At 39.9% G+C, this 18,649-nt stretch overlaps 4 protein-coding genes across 8 annotated transcripts in view; all 4 read right to left on the bottom strand.

Moving 5' to 3' along the window:
- The window catches only part of rpl10a (ribosomal protein L10a), a 216,846-nt gene that overhangs the window by 1,462 nt on the left and 196,735 nt on the right, over positions 1–18,649 (bottom strand). The gene's annotated exons all lie outside the window — the stretch shown is intronic.
- Positions 1,262–4,248, bottom strand: fance (FA complementation group E). Its single transcript, XM_072450046.1, has 10 exons — positions 3,974–4,248; positions 2,870–3,437; positions 2,624–2,668; positions 2,500–2,556; positions 2,267–2,410; positions 2,076–2,199; positions 1,935–2,010; positions 1,790–1,856; positions 1,588–1,713; positions 1,262–1,515 (listed from the first exon to the last, which is right to left on the bottom strand). The coding sequence occupies exons 1-10, from the start codon at positions 4,171–4,173 to the stop codon at positions 1,411–1,413; spliced, it is 1,512 nt and encodes a 503-aa protein (XP_072306147.1). The 5' UTR covers positions 4,174–4,248; the 3' UTR covers positions 1,262–1,410.
- Positions 5,245–7,571, bottom strand: mkrn4 (makorin, ring finger protein, 4). Its single transcript, XM_072448622.1, has 8 exons — positions 7,442–7,571; positions 6,814–6,930; positions 6,532–6,749; positions 6,331–6,380; positions 5,903–6,135; positions 5,718–5,828; positions 5,467–5,566; positions 5,245–5,403 (listed from the first exon to the last, which is right to left on the bottom strand). Exons 1-8 carry the CDS (start codon positions 7,474–7,476, stop codon positions 5,245–5,247), a joined length of 1,023 nt encoding a protein of 340 aa, XP_072304723.1. The 5' UTR covers positions 7,477–7,571.
- On the bottom strand, positions 8,149–17,590 carry ppardb (peroxisome proliferator-activated receptor delta b). 3 transcript variants are annotated; one of them, XM_072450043.1, is made up of 8 exons: positions 17,205–17,590; positions 15,535–15,892; positions 14,922–15,073; positions 14,351–14,489; positions 13,557–13,780; positions 12,742–12,948; positions 10,099–10,342; positions 8,149–9,917 (listed from the first exon to the last, which is right to left on the bottom strand). In XM_072450043.1, exons 2-8 carry the CDS (start codon positions 15,830–15,832, stop codon positions 9,670–9,672), a joined length of 1,512 nt encoding a protein of 503 aa, XP_072306144.1. In that variant the 5' UTR covers positions 15,833–15,892; positions 17,205–17,590; the 3' UTR covers positions 8,149–9,669. The 3 variants fall into 3 exon arrangements, with proteins under 3 accessions (XP_072306144.1, XP_072306146.1, XP_072306145.1); XM_072450045.1 differs by having other exon boundaries at positions 13,581–13,780; positions 17,205–17,587; XM_072450044.1 differs by lacking the exon at positions 17,205–17,590 and adding an exon at positions 17,118–17,134.

The following is an 18,649-nucleotide window of genomic DNA, read 5'->3' as shown; positions in this document are numbered from 1 at the left end:
AAGGGCACAGGCATCGTGAGAATTGACAGCGAAACCGAAGTAAATTGGCCATTACGTTCATGTAGCGCTGTCAACGAGTGGGAGTGACTTACCATTAGCTTATCCGCTAACATCAACGCAAATTCAAGTTAATGTGTAATAGAACTCAAAAGATGAAGCTCAATAAATTGTAGGTTAGTTTGTGGACGCAGAGCTCACTTTATCAATATAAAAGAAGCCTGCAGGTAGATGGATGCGATTGGATTGACGATTGTAAAGTTAACGTGAGATTCCAGACCCGCCATGAACTGGCTCCAGTCGCAACCGCATTGAGTTACACGCTTTAAATGTTTATTTTATGGCTACACGCAGACATTGAAGAGGTCGCATAACTCCCTTAGTCTAACGGAGCATATTTTTAGGATACAATGTATGAATTAATGAGAATTTCGAGGAGTTACAGACTCACCTCATTTTTGCGGTTCGTCCCTCGTAGGCTACGATGGAAAGGACATTTAACCGGAAGCGACGCTTAATAAAGACCGCCTGGCGTGACGTCAACAAACTGCGCCACAAACTTTTATTTATAAGATCTTTTTTCACATCTAAAATAATATATTAATAGCTTCAGGACCAGTAATTAACACATATGTGTATTTATATGCTATGTGTCTCATTTATTATTTATTTTATTAATTTGATATAAGAAGTGCCTAGTGCGTACAAAATTCAGTTCATACAGCCAGGGGGCAGTGTCTAGCACTTTAACACAGCATAGGACTCGAGGGGAAACAACTCTAACGATCGTGTTATTGTCCTCAAATGTTTTTTAAAGTGATCAAGGTTAGCAGCAGCATAATGATGCAAATGTTGCTAACCAAAGCTTTAATTATAGGCTTATTATAGACAATTTTACTATTTGGGCTAAAGAGAAATGTGTACATCTATAGACTAACAATTGTTATATTATATTCACATTGATCTTTATATTGTATGGGTATGGATGTTGTGTTTTGTTCATCTTACATCTTATTTTCACTATGACCCAATGGACATGGTTTGTGGGCAGACAATAAGACCTTCAAAGAGGTACAGTACAACAATGAGTGTGTTGCAGTGAATCCTGGTATAAGCATGTCAACAACCGGTGAAGAAAAAAAGAACACCTACTCCAAGTTTCTATGCTGCTCAAATTTAAGACAGAATGCTGAAAATTAAGAAAACCAAAAATGTATTTGACATTTTATAATATATATTATAATATACCCTACGACAAGCTGGCCCCTGTCCAGGGTGTACCCCACCTAAGGCCCAAAGTCACTGAGATAGGCTCCAGTCTCCTGCTAACTAATGGGAACGAGCGGTAAAAAATGAATGAATAATATAATATCATATTTTACTTGTGTGTCATTTGACATTATCAATAATGATTTAAATGTGTGTTATTCTTTTCAAAGCAGCTTGAAGTGACTTTTTGAGGAAGGTGTCATTCAGCATCAGGCAGTTGGACAGTGTGTGTTTGTGGACAGCAGTTATCTGTAAATGACATGACCAAAAGTTAGTGCTGTGTTAATCAATTACATTTAATCCTTTGTACTTGTTACTTACACTACTGCTGTATTTGGTGAGAACGGTGAGTAACATCTTCGCAAACTTCACAGACTTTGTAAATTGAGAAGCCTTGCTTATGAGTTGTTCAGTAAATTGTGTAAACAGATCTTCATCGATATCCAGCTAAACAAACAAACAAACAAACACAATCTTGTTTTACAATGACATTTTATAAGTAGTGAGAGAGGAATGGCTTTACCTTGGAGTCTAACAAAGAGTGAATAATGGATAACACTGCTTCAGTCCATTGCACTTTGAAAGTCATTCTTGTAAAAAGAAAATAAACAAATAACCTTTTCTGCATGAATCTTCCATAAAATATACTGCTGTGAAAAAAATCTTACTCAAGAGCCAGACGTTTGTAGCGGGAATCCAAACAAACGTCAAACAATTTGCTCAACAGGTCAGCTTGTAAATTCCCTGATGATGATCAAAGGTAAATATCATTTTGTATGCACCATGGGACAAATGTGCTATTTTCTCACCTATGTTTTTGTCCTCTAAAACAGGTTCAAATAAAGCTTGGCACAGTGGCCTGGAATAGCGGCTGCACAATGACGTAACTGTCGTAACCAAACATCTTGAGGCAGGTTCAGACAATGAAAGGATCTGTGGGTTTCAGCAATGCAGCAATTTCATACCTTATCTTTACATGAAAGTTGTAAATTAAAGCTACCTTTTGCAGCAGAAGACTCCTGATAAATATCGTAGCAGTGCTAAAGCTGAGATCGGGAGAGAGGGCCAAAACACTGCTGCATAGTTTTGGTAAAATGTGCTCTGGTACGTTTGGTAAATTTATTGTGCTACAAACCACCTCCAGCTAAACACAAACCAGACCAAGAGTTAACAATGGAAATCAATCAAATATATTGGTCAATTAGGAAGTACCACATAAAGCCATCATTTTACCTGAGCTGGATCACAGTCATTAAGGACATTTACCACATCCGAAGAACTCTGGTCCCACTGCAACAATTCAACAACAAAGATTTATAACACCACAACTTACAACTCTTAAATGTTCGTCTCTTACCTCTGAATTGCTTTCTAGTAAGTCTTTCAACTGCAAAACAGCAACCTAAAAAAATAAACAAAACCTTTAGAACAAGGGCAGACTGTGTTGTCTTAAAATTAACACAAAATATATTCTTTCCATTGGAGATGTTATATGCTCGCTTTACCTAACAATGTTTCTTTTTGGTGAGTGTCGCTCAATTATTCAAAATTATATATAAAAATGTGTAAAGTGACACCCAGTAGCGGAGCCTTGATTCCTCACCATCATTTTCTCGGGCAGAGTGTCTCGGGGCATATAAGGTGGTGGGTCTTGGCCCTCAGATGATGCATTAGGAGCAGGGTGTTCCTTTTCCTGGCTCAGTTCTTGTTCTGTGCCCACATCTTCAACGACACAAAGATCCACCCGCATCCGTTTATTCTGCTGACTGATCTCCTCGCCGTCCGAGCCCTGGATCACGTCACTGCTCTTTCTCTTTCTTTGCGACGCCGCTCCGGGCAAAGTCGATCCAGACTGAGGCGCGGATGAGGGGACCGAACGAAAGCAGGTGGCCCATCCTCTAGCTTCATCACAACTGGGCACTGGATGGAGCAGCTGTGCGAGTCTCTGGCCAAACTGTGCACTGAACAGAGGTTTCTCTTCGTCGATGCCCAGTTGTCTCTCCAACTGTGTCACTAAAGATGTGACCCATGAATTTGTCAGAAAGTCCTGTTTGACGCAGTCCAGCAGATGCCTGACAGTGGACTGGGACAGGACATGATGAAGGTGATAAACAAAAGCCAACAGGTTTTGCTTGAATAAAGTAGGGAAGAGGCAAACCAGTGGTTTGGTGCTGAAATGACAAATAGAGTGATATGAATGTTTGTATCAAGTTGAATTGTTAAGATAAGATAATCCTTTATTGTCCACACATGGGGAAATTTCGTTGTTACAATGTAGTAGATACAGAGGAAAAGGACAGATAACTTATAGGAAGTTTCAAAAAAACACTCTTAGTAGAAGAACTCTTATAAACAAAACAAAAAACTCTTATTAACAAAACTCATCTCATTAATAGGGAATGGAGGAAAAATACAAATAAAATAAAAAGATAAAAATAAAATAATAATAATAAAATAAAGTAAAGTAAAAGACCAATTAATACTAATGGTAAGTAAACAAAACACTCTTATTTACATCAGTTATATGCACCTGAATATGGCCTTAATTGCTTGTGAGTATGACAGTAATTGCACATGAATATGACGGTATTGCCCGGGGTATTGCACATGAATATTCCGTTAAGCTTTGAAATATAAACCGTTATCTTTACAGTTTTAGAGTCTGCATCAGGGGCCATTCCCATTCGCTTGTTAATCATATACTCACAGAGCTAGTGGTTGTTTTTCAGGAGCGAGACAGATGAGCTCGTCTTCACACAGAACCTGAATAAAGTGATCCAGAGACGTGTCGGAGTTGGCCCGCTGCTGTTTGTGGAAGACCCACAGAGCCCTGCGCGCGCCGTGGGCCCCTGAGAGCAGCGCGCGCAGCAGCAGCCGCCACTGGCCCTTAAAGCGGTCTACAAACATGGAGGGAGGTCTACAAACATGGAGCTCCTCGTTCCACACTGCACTCAATCCAACTGAACACACGACTCTGCAGCCAGCACACATCCATGTCCGCCCGCCACAGCGGATTTTCTTCTTCTTGACATGATACGCTGTCGTGAGACTGGGAGCGCCCTCTTCTGGTGTGAAAAATAAAAACTGGTCATAAATAGATGGGCAAATTATAGATTTAAAATGCTGCGTAAACGTGAACGCTTTCTCAAGTTGGCCGCACACGTTGCCTGGTTTTAAATATACACATTTCGATGTAAAAAGTACAAAAATCAAAGGCTGGGTCCATTAACCCCGGTTTAAGGTGAACTGTAGCCATTTGGTGGCGTCGGACACCTTTCCCTGGAATATCACACTAAACTTTATCACTCAAGTGTTTATATTGCCTGATATGCTCATTACCTTGGAGACAGGCATGTTTAGTCCCAGTGTAGAAACTCATTCAAGTTTCTTTATGTAGGTTAGTTGTATAGAGAAATATATACAACATACATATAAAATACATTCCAGCAGTTAAAACAAGAATCTGAAAAAGTTTCAGTGAGACAAATGTGTTTATTTTCGGTGTACAAGTACAACTTGTTTAAAAAAAAAACTAAAAGCTCATCATGTATTCTTCAACTTGTGGAGCGATAAACATACCAGCTACAAAATGTTAAAATGCCAAATATAGTGTAGATGCTCGGGAGAGGGTCAGATCAGATTGGCAAGGGCTAAGGGGAAATTACAATGTGTAACACATTTGAAGTAAACGGGAAGGGTGGAGGGTAAAATACTAGAAGAATACTTTCGTTAAGCAGCACAAATTTACCAAATGTTCCTCTTGAAATTATATTAAGACAGCAACTCCGCGAATAAGTTGTGTGCTGATGTTCTTAATTAAACGGGACCAGAAAGACTAATAAAATGACTCTCTGTACATTAAGAACATCTCTATACACAACCTAAGCTAGCGACCTTCAACCTTGATTAAATAAAAAAGGAACAATTGTTAAATGAATGCTAGATGACAATTTGGGCAATCAAAAAGATCCTAAAGAACTAGCTCAGAAGATGTTCTCGTACTAGATAATATGGCATATCAAAGATATTAAACTCTTCGTCGTCATCATCATCCTCATCATCACTGTCGAGAAGAGCCATGGCCACCAAAAAGTTGAGCACATCTGAGGTGTACAAGTCCTCCGTGTCCTCAGAACTCTGCACAACAAAAATCATTAAGTTTCCTTCATCATGCAACATCTAAACTTCTAAAACCTTTACCTCAGGTCGCGGCCGGTGTAAAGTTTTATCGTGACGGTAAAGGCAGTCTGATTTAAATGGGCAGCGGCCTTGTTGCAAATAGAAACCACATGTTCTTTTACTGTCAATTAAAAAAGATAAACGCATTAGTATCAGGGTTAATTTAACAAAAAAAAAAAAAAAAAAAATCAGATAAGCAAACATTCAAATTTATCAGAAAGCTTTGATGACGAGTTGTGAATCCTACAGTGAATTGAATAAAGATTTATTACCTAAACCTCTTTTTGAAAGTAGCAATTAAGGATTTTTTTTCTTGTCCCTCAACAACCCAGTACTCGTGTGGCACATAAAATCCAGACTTCACTCTGCACTGGGGGCAACTCCTTTAAGACACAAAACATTATATTACAAAGTCTCTTATAGTAGTCATCCTTAATTGTAACTTTGTGACACCCACTTGACGACGTCGGGTGCAAGATCTCTGGTATTCCTCCAGGTTTTAATACATTTTAAACAAAATGCATGAGTGCAGTTGGGCAAAATGCCAAACTTGCGGTCGCACAGTTCTGGCTTTTCATAAATCTTATCCATGCAAATCCCACACGCCACATCTTTACTTCGGAGAATGGCTTGAGCCTTTTCTGCAGATTGTGATGGAGCAGCTGTTGCACCTTCCATTCCATCCATTTCCTGGAGCGAGAAAAGAGATCCCCCATTATTAACTGAAGATGGATTAGCCAAACTAGTTTTAAGATGAACTTAGAAGGAACTTCCAGTGTGAAGATTAGACAGATATTTGACTCAAGATGGGATACACTACATGTTATAAAACCTATTTGTTATTTACATTTCAACTTACTTCAATATTTATGTTAAAAAACAAACCTGTAACTGTCCAACTTCTGAACTTTGCGCTGAATCAGTTAATGTTTTTTCTGTTGAAGAAAATTAAACTTTCAGGTGTGATTACATGAGCATTGAGATTGGATTACACCGGCTAAATAATATATATGCGAATGATGACTCAATTTGAGAGTCCTTGCTTAGACTCCTGCCCCTCTGGTTGAACTTATATTTGTGCATTACCTTGTGAAGATGCCCCAGTTGTGTTCACTAGCACACGGCTGGTGGGCTGGTTTGAGGTCGTGTTCTGTCCACTTCTTGGCTGTTGGTGCACACTCGCCACCTGTACGTCTGCGGCCTCAGGAGCCCTTCTATCTGACTGACCAGGGGCCCCGGAGGAACGGAACAGCGTACCTCTGGGCTCAGGGGGTCTTACTTCAGGTGACAAAACATGTATAAACCTTTGGAGAGGCAAAAGAAGCCATGAGCACATCTGTGTTTAACATGGAAACTCTCTCAACTTACTTGCAGTGGTCACCAAACCAGCACCCCCCTTTCTGAAAGTGCCGACAGATCTGTGATGGTCTGACATGTCGAAATCGGCACATTTCTCCATAAGGGCAATCACCATTGAGGAAATGCCTGTGAGAAAGGGAGCACAATTAAACATGTGTGAGTGTTATAGTTTAGGATCAAGAATTGTTGTTGAAGCAGGTCACGTGTAATAGATTGTACAATATTGTGTTGTACTGTAAAAATATGGCTGGTGCGGCTTTCTGAAAGAACAAAGTGATCAGAACAGTCTTTGTGTGTCACAGGTGTGGTTGGTCGGGTAATACATGGGATAACAACAAAACTAAGTTTAAATAACACGTTAGCGTAAGAACTTAAACGATGCGTGATCCCACAGACACCAATGTCAACCGAAGTAAACTACGGTCTATATTTCGGTTTGTGGGCATAGATTTGTTTTTTAAACGTTAAAAAAAGCCATCTTGTGTCGTGTTTCCAGCCTCTCCTTCTAAACAAACACACGCAGACTTCCAGCGCATTGATGAGGCAAGTTAACTTGATTTAACCGTTAAAGTTTCCGTAAATTCACATTGCACATCGTTAAATGTTTGATGAAAACTACAAAACACAATGTTCTTACCTACAAATCCCTCCGTTGCGGTTCAGCCGCTCCATTTCCAGACGTTACCTCGTTGTTTTGAGCTTGCCGCGGCGTGGTGTTTATCGCGATAGTTAAATAGTCTCTTCTTCCAATCAGCGCGCGATCAGCGCAGCACGTGCGGCGCGTGCGGCGCGAGCCGCAGCAGATTCAAACAATGACTCAGAAAACAACCAAAACTAGACTCAAGGGTCTCCCAGGTTACGGTCTGTGCATTTACGGTTTAGAAATATGTATTGAATATAATGTTAAATAACTTAAATGGCAATAATCTTGAATGTACACTGGAAGCATGGTGAGGTCTACTACAGGTAGACCATAACATCAGATATACATACTAATGGTTTTAGAAATAAAAAACAAGTTTTCATCACAGAAAAGGCAGTTAGGTTGCCTTTCTATTTCCTGTTACAAAGGATTTCTTAATAATTGTAATTTGCAATCTGGATTTTCCCTTCAAAAATGCTATTTATCTATCATAATCGTCCATACAAAACAAAATAATGCAAAATACCAGGCTATGATATAATGTATGAGTGTTTTTTTTTTTCATTTTGTGATATTCTGTGGTTAATCACAAATTCTCAGTTGAAATTGCTTCCCTTTCACTTCCCTCCCCTCCTTCCCGCAACTGCATTGATCCCACAAGTAGCAACCAGTGGATGTGTGGTAAAAAGAAAAATTTCACATTTTTGATTCTAATAGTTTAGAGATCTTTACTTTTTCTATCTATAAATTGTTTACATGTGGCTAAAAGCCTCTTCAAGTAACATGACATTGTCTGACTCCATCGCCACCACAGACATTGTTGATTCATTTCTCCCTGTGGCCCTCAGAGGCAACTGTTGTTGTGATTTTGGGCCTTACAAAAATAAATTGATTTGATTTGATTTGATGTTTTCTGCACAAGTAAATCAACCCAACACTGTCGCAACCAAAGAGGTAGTTAAACACATTTGGTGTACTTTTGTGTTTTATCCATCCACAATTGTCACTTACTTGGCACATGGCACATAAATCAAAAAGCAGGAATTAAGGCAAAATCTAAGAAATCAGATGAGACAGAGGAATTCAGCCACACACCATACAGCATCAAGAGGTAGATAGGAAAAGGACAAAGGAGGAGGAAGTCCACCAGCCATTACAAGTTTGTGCAGAGGCAGCCCATTGAGATAAAACAGTGAAACACAGTGCATAACATGGAGGACGTGGAAGATATAGTAAGCTATAAAGCTCTGAAAATCAAAATGAAGGTTTTACAGTAAAAAGGCTGATTTGTGATCAGATATTTCAAAAAATAGATGTTTTTAAGGTAATCCAAATATCTTACATGAAAGAGCTTTTGATTATATATTTGGTACAACCTGAACCCCAAATCTGACAACAAATGCATTACATACAACCGTACGATAAATCATATTTGCCCTTAAAAATCATAAGAAATTACAAATAATTAGTTACATTATTACTCTGAATACCCTAAAAAGTCAAAATATAAACATAAAAACACATTGTCCCTTGTACTTCAATGGGCAATAAAGCTGAGTGTGTCAGATTCAGCTCAGTCTGTGCAGTGTAGTCCTTTAGTATACCAGAAAGATAACTAACTTTAAGACTAAATTTGTCATTTGAGGTTCCAACTTTAATAAACGTGGTACAATTGGCATAGCCTGTGCAGGGCTTTACTTTGCTGGAGCCAGCCCAGTTTGTGTTGTAGAATACTGTATGTAGCATGGACACTACAGTATATCTTAGGATGGAAAGCACAACCCTGGGACAATTGACTTCAAAACTTTATAAAATGCCCTTATTGTACATATTCGCCGTATATTTTTGGTCATGTGCTTGATTCCTATTAGTGCAAACAAAAATATAGGATTTGCTTTGCACAGGTGACCCAGTAGAACGTCTCTCAACACTGAAGATGAAATAGGAGCAGCCTTAGTAAAAAAACAACATAATTCCCACTGTTAAGTGACCTTTGTGGGAAACTAAAATGTCAGAAAATGATTCCAGATGCGGTTAACGCGGAGCTGTGTGGACACGGAGAAGACTAGTTGTGTTAACCCTTCAGACAGACGGTCTCATCTACACACGTTGAAATACATGGCCGTTAAGTAGAACAGTGCTAGTACTTGTTGCAGAGTATTTGTTTGTAAATTCAGTCTGTAACAATATTGCTCAAAGCTAAAAGTCTGTGCTGGAGAAAGCTAATACATGTCTTTGTAGATCTCCTGAAGAAGTGGGTGAAGCGATGTCTCGGATTCAGTTTTTTTGATCTTTTGGACGAGCTGAGCATTCTCTGTGACCAGCTGCCGGAGGTCGGCCATCTTCTGCAGCAATTTGGGAAAGAGGTAGAGAGAGTCTGAGTGGTTGGACTGAAGATGGAGGTCCAGCGCCTGCAGGATGTTGTCCTGACTCTGCTCCACTTGTTTCACATTCATCAGCCCAGGACGATCTGTAAACACAGCAAAGTTAATACCAAAGGCATTATGAAAGACAGTGGAAAAAATTGAAAAAGCGAGCAATACAAAATGCTCATATTTGGTTTGAGAGGTCATAAGAGCATTAACTGCAGCTCATAGTGTTCCTGTAAGCCAACATGAACGACACTGTGTTTGACGTCACTGTGTTTTTACCTCCACAGAGAATAATCGCAGCGACAAAAAGGGCCAGGTCACTGTCATCGAGCTCCAGAGCATTGAACTTTACAGCAAATTCAAATTTAGGCTCCATAATTTCACTGAACGGCTTTCTCAAACTCCGCAGAAACTCCCTGGTCACGAAGCCTTTTCCATTGGCCACAAGTAGTCCATCTTTGTTCATGAGCGACGGAAGCATTGCAAAAATGGCCTCGTGCACACCGTACTTGAGCAACGTCACCTAAAACAACACAGTACAAATATTTATATATAAATTAGTCACATTTCAAAAGATATTCACCCAAATAAAATCTTAGGACTTTGAAAAGCAAAAATACTTCAGAGGGTCCGATACCTGCTTTTTCTCCATGAAGATGTTATTGTACAGCCTGGAATGTTCCACAACAACATGAAACTTGGCAATCTCTATGGCAAAGCAGTCTACACATCAAAAAGTGTTTTATATAGCGCTTTATTGGACAGTCAAAGATGTTTTACAATACTTTATTGTACTGTGGAGCATTCCAGGCAAAGCGATAACGTATATCCATGGAGACAAGCAGGTGATAGACCCTCCTCCAGAAAGTCTACATAGTGTAACTTTAATTTAAACTGTTTAGCACCCCTGGCTTGGTCAAATCAAATCTTTAGAGTTCAGCACATTTTGAGCAAAATGCAATTCAAAGTGCTTTAAACTATAAAAACACACTAAACCTCTAATAAATCATACATCACAATACATAAATGAACGCAGAAAAATACTTAAAAATGTATTTAAATAGTAAAAAATATATATTATAATCGTTTCCCCATTAAACCACTAAAAGTTGTACTCGGCCTTTCCAAACATCCCCACAATAAAAAGGGGCACGCGCTCTAATATTTGATCGGACCGCTTTTAGCTTTGATTACAGCACACATTCACTGTGCCATAGTTTCAATATTAAAAGATGTACTGTGGGTACCGAAAGGATTGAGACCCCTTTAAGTCTTTCACTCTTTGTTTCATTGCAGCCATTTGCTAAAATCAATAAAGTTCATTTTATATCTCATTAATGTACACTAAGCACCCATCTTGACAGAAATGTAGATTTTTTGCTAATTAATTAAAAAATAAATACAGAAATATCACATCATAAGTATTCAGACCCTTTGCTCAGTTTTGAGTATAAGCATCTTTTTGTTGTGAGCGTTGGTGGACAGCTCTTTTCAGGTCTCTCCAGAGACGCTCATTTGGGTTTAGGTCAGGGCTCTGGCCGGGCCAGTCAAGAAGGGGCACAGAGTTGTTCTGAAGCCACTCCTTTGTTATTTAAGCTGTGTGCTTAGGGCCATTACCCTGTTGGCCCAGTCTGAGGTCCAGAGCACTCTGGAAGAAGTTTTCTTCAGGATATCTCTGCCGCATTTCTCTTTTCATCAATTGCAACCAGTCATCCTGTCCCTGCAGCTGAAAAACACCCCACAGCATTATGCTGCCACCACCATGTTTCACTGTTGGGATTGTATTGGGCAGGTGATGAGCAGGGCCTGGTATTCTCCACACACACACCACTTAGAATTAACACCAAAAAGTTCAATCTTGGTCTGCTCAGACCAGAGAATCTTGTTTTTTCGTGGTGTGTTTTTTGGCTAACTCTGTGCAGGCTTTCATATGTCTCGCCCTGAGGAGAGGCTTCTATTGGGCCACTCTGCTTGCTTAGTAGAATTCTTTTGTGGACAGGCATTTGTATTTCGAGTTAAACAAGCATGTTTGAGTCAACTTTTTTCAGTTGCGGACAACCATCCCCGTTTCGCCGCTCCCTGGATTCCCCACGATACTGCTCTTTCCGTACTTCCTTCTGCATTTTATGTTCTAAAACAGTAACATAGGCCGGATTCGGCAGCCATTTTGGCACTAATGAAATAAATCTGCTGCTTGCAATTGTAAAATTTAGCATGCAGCACTTCGAGCGGTAATCAGAGCCGCAGTTTTAGACCCAGAAGTAAGCAGGCTTTTTTTGTCATCAACTAATTTTTGATTAATACTGCAATTTAAAATGTAAACATATAAGTAACAAATCACAAGTGTCATAGATTAACTATATAGCAGACATAAGGCCACAGTTATTTTATTACTTGGTTTACGGATTTTTAAATGAAATATATTGCACAGGTGGACGAAATATAATTTCAATTTCAAAAGATGTTTTCTTCCGGGTTTGCCCAAAATGCACCACGGGAGGAGACGCGGCGCGCAGGAGCATGCAACTGTAGATTTAGCGTGTTTTAGACAGACAGAACTGACGCTTAAGTGTGCACCCTCCCCCACCCAGTCACGGCAAAACGCGCTGAAGAAAATGTGGTAAACGGGTTTAAAATGTGTATTTGTGAGAAATTGCTTCACGCTCTCTTGTCTTTTGACTTAATGCCGCTTTTTACATTTAATTTAATGCTATTTTGCTTTTGTCAGCGGTACTTTATATTTATTTTTTTTAAAAGTATAATTATTTATTTTATTTATATTGTATAAATCAATAATCTAAGTGCGGCGGATCCGTAAACCAAGTAATAAATATAACTAAAGCCTAAAGCACAATAGGTCTTCTTTAAACATTCTGTCAGGAGTACGTAATCGTCACTTATATTGATAGTTATGTGATTTACCTGGTCATTAAGAAAAAGGTCCACAAAACCAGGAATGGACTTGGCAAACTCTGTGAGCTCCCGTACAGTCTCCACAGTAGTGCACTGACAGCGATAAAACACATGGACCCCGATCTCCTTTGTCAGGGGAGCGCCTGGAACTAACTGGCTCCAGACCAGCCCACTCTCCGCCTTCCACAGCGTGTCAACATCGTAAATCACAAACGGCTGGAAGAACAAAAATAAACCACGGGTCAACTGGTTCACAATAGGTTTACACATCAGTGACAAGTCAACTGACTGACTCAAGTATGTATTAGGGATGTCGAGATCTTTGTATGATGGCTAATGTTGAGAGGCATTATTCACTTTGAATTTCATTACATTATGGTGTAAAACACAACCTAGGATTAAAACAAATTTATATTTGTTGCATTCTTTGTTCTGCATTTATGCACCACTGATTGGAGAAGGGAAATTCACACACTAAAAAGCTGTGTTTTCTATTTGCTTCATTGATATTGTGCAGTTTGAAGATGAATACCACCATGTATTTTGTGGATTCTAGTATAGTAACTATTTCCTGAACAACACCAAATGTAACTGCGTAACTGCAGTAGAATACAGTTACAAAGTAGTATCCTGAATATGTATTTTTGGTACATGTAGGATAATTGAAGTAAAACTGCCATATTTGGATGTATAAATAAGAGTTTTAATCTTGAATGAGATTAAACGCATACTCCTAAAACATGTAAATTATCCACGCAAGTCTTTCTTGTGAGACAGTGTCAATGCGAGCTGGTTCGACATCCCTATTACAAAACGATCTCCACCTTTACATGTGATAAAGCCCGTACTGAGGTGCTGCTGGTTTTGCCCATCAGGATACTGCGAGCCCTCTTCTTGGTCATGATCAGGTTCTTCTGGTAGGCGGTGTTCACTTGTTTGGCTAAAGTCTTGAGATCGGAGCCCCCGGGTTTGAGGTTCAACTCTTCTGCCAGGATCCCGGCCACCAGCTTCTTCCTCTCTGCTTCAGGCATACGGCCGTATCGGATTGCTGCGAAAACATGTGCGTGCTGGTTTTAGTGTTTAGGAAAGGTTTTGAAAAGAGGAAAGACACACATCTCCTGAAGCCAAAATACTTTTTTTCCGCTCAAGAATAATATTGCACAGCTTGAAGTACAACAGAGTCAAATGTTGAGAAAATAAAATAAAAAAGAATGAAAGCAGATTTTGTTCATCCTTAATTAATGTTTTACCCTTTTACAATAAATCAGGTGTTATAGACAATTACTCTACTTTTTTTACTGCAACTTCTGGAGTTGTACTTTGTAATTTTACATTATTTCAAAGTAGTTCGGACTTCAAGTATAATTTTGTCTACTCTACCCTCCTCTGTCTGTACTGCATTACACGTAGTTAATTTATTTGGAGAGAACGTAATCATTTCTTGCATTTTTTTCATCCTAATTGTTTAATTGTTACATGAAGCAACCCAAACCTGAAACACATTTAAGGAGCAAGTACCGGTAATAACAAGAAATGGTTTTGCATCAAAGTGATTTACAGGTATATTTATCTTGCATATTTTACAAGGTGTTTTAGCTTCATTGTGTTCGAGTCGTACCATCATGGGACATCCCTAAAGACAGGCACTTCTGAAAACGACAGTATTGGCACTTGTTACGATTTTTCTTCTGGATCTTGCAAGCGCGTTCGCAGCGGTCGTACTCCAGTTTCATTCTCACAGTTCTCCGGAAAAAGCCCTGAAAAACAACACCTGGTACATTTACATGGCCAAACAAATGGGATAACTACAATAATCAGATAACCCAATAAGTAAATCTGTTTTTTTGGTGCGTGTTAACATGCACCAAAGACATATGATCATCAAACGCACCTGGTGTCAGTAAAATAGTGGAACAGATGTGTTTGGAAGACAAAATACAATGAATTTTGAAATATTTTTTTCAATATTTAGCATTTTCACTTTCATTAGTTTGTCTTTTTTAGGCTTTTGGCTTAATTGTCCTTGCCAAAACCTGCACAGGTGTCACAGTCAGAAATAAATCAGATTCCTCAAATCCGATGTAACGATTTACATGACATTTCTATAAATCAGATAACTACAGAGTTTGTGTGTGCATGTAACCATAGCGACTGTATCCGACGGACGGCCCGAACTTTGAAGCACTCACCTTGCAGCCCTCGCAGGCGTGTACTCCGTAGTGGAAACCAGAAGCCTTGTCTCCACAGACCTTACACTCCACGCTGATACCAGACCCCGCTGCGTCCTCTTTGCCAAGGCGCAGCTGTTCGGACAGTGAGGGGGAGGCCGTGTGAGACAGATCTGCAAACAACAAGATCGGTTAGAGAGTCATGTCAAAGTCAAACACTTTGTACAACATGAAAGCAAGTAATGACATGTGCTTATTTCTTGTTCCTAACACTCATTTGTAACTAGCAACTTTAAGTGTTTAGACAATTTCTTGTTCTTTTAGTTAAGTCTTAACAAAAAACGCATGAATATCTACTGTACATAACTTCATTAAATAAAGGTTTTATGAGTGGCGGTGGTGGTGAGGGGGAGTGACCCGTCCTGAAACCATACACACAATGATTAAAGACCTTGTGGGCGCAGTGACATGTTCAAGGACAAAAACACTTGCTCTGGGTCAAATGATCCATTCCGGTGCTACAGTCACAACAAACTTACAATGACAAGTAATAAGCATCATTTCAAGAATAAACTAACATTTCACAACATCAATCAAACTTCAGGAGTTAGAAAAAAAGTGAAGTAGATTATACCTGTGTAGCTGGATGCTGCACTGATGGCAGGTTTGCTCTGTTCGCTCTCCTGATGGGGTGGCGACTCATCCTCTCTCGTCTTGTGGTCCACTTTGAGGCCTTTACTTGCCCTGTCCTCTTCATCCTCGCTGTCTCTGGCTTTCAGCTCAGACACGCCGTTACCCCCGGAGCTGACCGAGCCCCTGGACTCCCCCTCTACCCCGGACCACCTCCCATCCGGTGTGTCCCCGGGTGACTGAGGCTCAGTGAAGCCATTTCTCCTGTGCTGCTCTGAAGCAGCTTGTTCGCACCCCTCCATGGCTCCTTAATGAAGCTCCCGTTACTCCTTGCCTTTTGTCACGTAGTCATCATCGTGCTACTGCGAGTACAAAACTATTGTTAGCAATGTAAAAATGAATCCATGTGTAATCTATCATAAACAAAAACATAAATTAAAGAGGAAAAATACTGTGACTGTACAATAGTCAATCAATTGTACAAAAATAGAAAGTTTGATTTTTGTAAAGCTGGTCACAAACTTGAAAACCAACATGTCAGATCACAAGAATGAAAGAACATTTAAGATTTCACTGTTGTTTGGTCACAGTTCCAATAATCTTTAAGCCGTGATGTTTCTTCTCATAATAGTCATAACACTGAATGATGAACTTGTCTTATTCTCACACTACAGGCTAAAACCATGACATATACATGTTTATAAAATCCCACACATCATTGACGGACAAAATAAGTATCTTTTTCTTTAACAATACAAGGCCGTCATGAGCAACAGTGTTTGGTCTGAACATTTGCGATAGACGGATTCACTCAAACTTTTGGAGCCTGGAGACATCTGTTATTATTGTTTGCCTCAGTTCATGGCAGGGTGCACATTGTACCGAGTGGATGCTAAAGGGGAGAGGGTGCATGCACTATGTACACACAGAGCTCTGAGAGTGGGGGACTGGGGCCAAAAGGAGGGGGCTACATTTCTCCTGGCCCCCTGGTGGATTAATATGCACATGTATGTAGCCAGACCAATAACCACTGTGACTGTCACATGAATGCAGAGCTCACCCATTCATAATGAAGGCAGCGAAGAGCCATGTTAATTATTTATTCTTCACTCTCTTAAAGAAATTAAAAATTAACCAGTTCACAGCACCAAATAGATTAAAGTAATATAATAGGCCAGTACTCTAATAAATCAGGATAGGATATTTAGCTTTTAATCCCAAAGCCGTTTCAACAACACTTTAAATAATGCATAACTCCGCAGAAGGCAAAGCTTCTCTTTTCTCAGCAGATTTCTATGTACACACAGTGAGGATCAGAGATTGTTTGGACTTGCATTAAGCGGACAACCTGTCGCACTGGTTCTCGGAAACATCTGCTAAAGTGGCTGAATAATATGAGCATAAGTGTAACATGATCTGTGCATTTCAGCAATGACAGCGGGGCCAAGCTGCACCCGAGACCGCTCAAACTTTGACTCGGAGTTTAGACAATAAAACGTCTAAACATACAGCCTTTTACACACTGTCAGACTCTCGTCGGTCGAGTACCGTGTTAGCGTGTTAGCAGGTTAGCAGGTTAGCACTAACCTTGGACTAGTAGCTGGTGTTAGCGTGGCTGACCCACATTCCCGAATGAGCCTTTAAATAATGCTAGCTTGCCGTCCAAACGCTTACCTCTGTCACAGCTGCAAGTCCTGTGCGCGTTTAACTAAGAGGAAAGTGTCCGAATCGTGAAACGGGATCAGACAAAACTATCCCCGGTGCGGTCCGTGATCGATCCGCTGTTGACAAGTTAGTTTGAAGTCTCCAGAGCAAGAGTGTGTTAGCACGCAGCGGCTAACAGTATGCTAACTCCACTCACACAGAAACAGGCCATTGTGCAGCCGCAGAGTTGACTAATTTAATCCGGAGAAAGACACTTGAATCGGCTGCCATACCACACGCGGTTTACTAGACTTATTACTGATAATCCTTTCCCGAGTTTCCCCCTGTTGTTCCCAGCTTTGCTTTCCTTGGGTTGGCTCCCCCTCCCTGTCCTGTCACATGCCAAGACCAGGACCAGGACCAGAGAGGCACAGCGTCCCCTGTCGTCTCTCCCTGTCTTTCTCTCTCTCACACACACACACACACACACACTTGTCCCCTCACCCTCTCTCTCGTTTTCCCTCTCTCTCTATCAGTCACTCTCTCTGTCCCCTCAACCTCTCTCGCCTTTGCCCTTCCTCTCCAGTCCTCTACCTTTCCCTCTCTCCCTCCTCCCTTCCTCTCTCTCTCTCTCTCTCTCTCTCTCTCTCTCTCTCTCTCTCTCTCACACACACACTCTCACACACACACACACACACACACACACACCTCTATGGAGCCAGCACACACCACTTTTAGGTCTCTCTGGAAGTATTGTGTACACTGTTTGTATCTGTAACATGGGCATTTACTGATGGACCAATTACAAATACCCAAGATACACCTTATAATCTTCTTAACCAACCTTATAGACAAGTTATTATTTATATTCTGGATATCACCTTTCTGTTATTCAAATTAGTCAATAACCTCAACCTTTTTATTAAGCCCCTTAAAATTCAGGCGGGTCAAACCTTTAACATTTACTCCATTTATTCCATCTGATAAAAACTATAAATATTTAAGGCAAAATAGAAAGCTATGGCCCACTTATTTTCAGTCAACCATTCTGGGAAAAATCATGGTCAGTTTGTTTACAAACCCAAACACCCACACACAAAACCTACAACACTAAAATATAAATGAAAAATATAATATAAGGCTTATATGGGCATTCATAAGTCCATAAATCTCCTTTTTTAGTGAAATTAGGCTCAGCTTTGAAAAACAAATTGTTAAAACCCTTCCAACAGTGGCTTTACTTCAAAATATTTACCAAAGAAAATCAATAATGAAAGTAAATCAGATGACAGAAGCCAAAACTACAGAGTCTCAGCTTCACAAAGAGTCAAGTGTTTGCTCTCCAAAGGGTTCAGGAACAGCTTCACTTTGAATTGGGAGACATTTTAGTCAGGCATTTGATTTGAAAAGTAATGATTGGGAAGCTCTCAAATATGAAACAGTCATATGATAATATTATCAATATGTAGATTATA

The sequence above is a fragment of the Eucyclogobius newberryi genome, unplaced genomic scaffold (assembly GCF_026437365.1).
Source record: "Eucyclogobius newberryi isolate DKJ021-1_F unplaced genomic scaffold, fEucNew1.0.hap1 SCAF_17, whole genome shotgun sequence".
NCBI lineage: Eukaryota > Metazoa > Chordata > Actinopteri > Gobiiformes > Gobiidae > Eucyclogobius > Eucyclogobius newberryi.
The sequence above is the reverse complement of the archived record's forward strand: the minus strand, read 5'-3'. Positions and strand labels throughout refer to the sequence as shown.

Excerpts from the sequence above, each read along its gene's own strand:
- fance (XM_072450046.1), bottom strand. The coding sequence starts at position 4,173 with ATGTTTGTAGACCGCTTTAAGGGCCAGTGGCGGCTGCTGCTGCGCGCG. Across the intron at positions 2,011-2,075 it reads TTTAGAGGACAAAAACATAG|GGAATTTACAAGCTGACCTG; the intron begins GTGAGAAAATAG and ends GATCATCATCAG. Across the intron at positions 1,714-1,789 it reads ACTCTTTGTTAGACTCCAAG|CTGGATATCGATGAAGATCT; the intron begins GTAAAGCCATTC and ends TTGTTTGTTTAG.
- mkrn4 (XM_072448622.1), bottom strand. The coding sequence starts at position 7,476 with ATGGAGCGGCTGAACCGCAACGGAGGGATTTGTAG. Across the intron at positions 6,931-7,441 it reads CGCAACGGAGGGATTTGTAG|GCATTTCCTCAATGGTGATT; the intron begins GTAAGAACATTG and ends CCTTTCTCACAG. Across the intron at positions 6,750-6,813 it reads TGGTTTGGTGACCACTGCAA|GTTTATACATGTTTTGTCAC; the intron begins GTAAGTTGAGAG and ends GCCTCTCCAAAG.
- ppardb (XM_072450043.1), bottom strand. The coding sequence starts at position 15,832 with ATGGAGGGGTGCGAACAAGCTGCTTCAGAGCAGCACAGGAGAAATGGC. Across the intron at positions 10,343-12,741 it reads ACCTTTTTCTTAATGACCAG|GTGACGTTGCTCAAGTACGG; the intron begins GTAAATCACATA and ends GTGTTGTTTTAG. Across the intron at positions 9,918-10,098 it reads TGCGATTATTCTCTGTGGAG|ATCGTCCTGGGCTGATGAAT; the intron begins GTAAAAACACAG and ends CTGTGTTTACAG.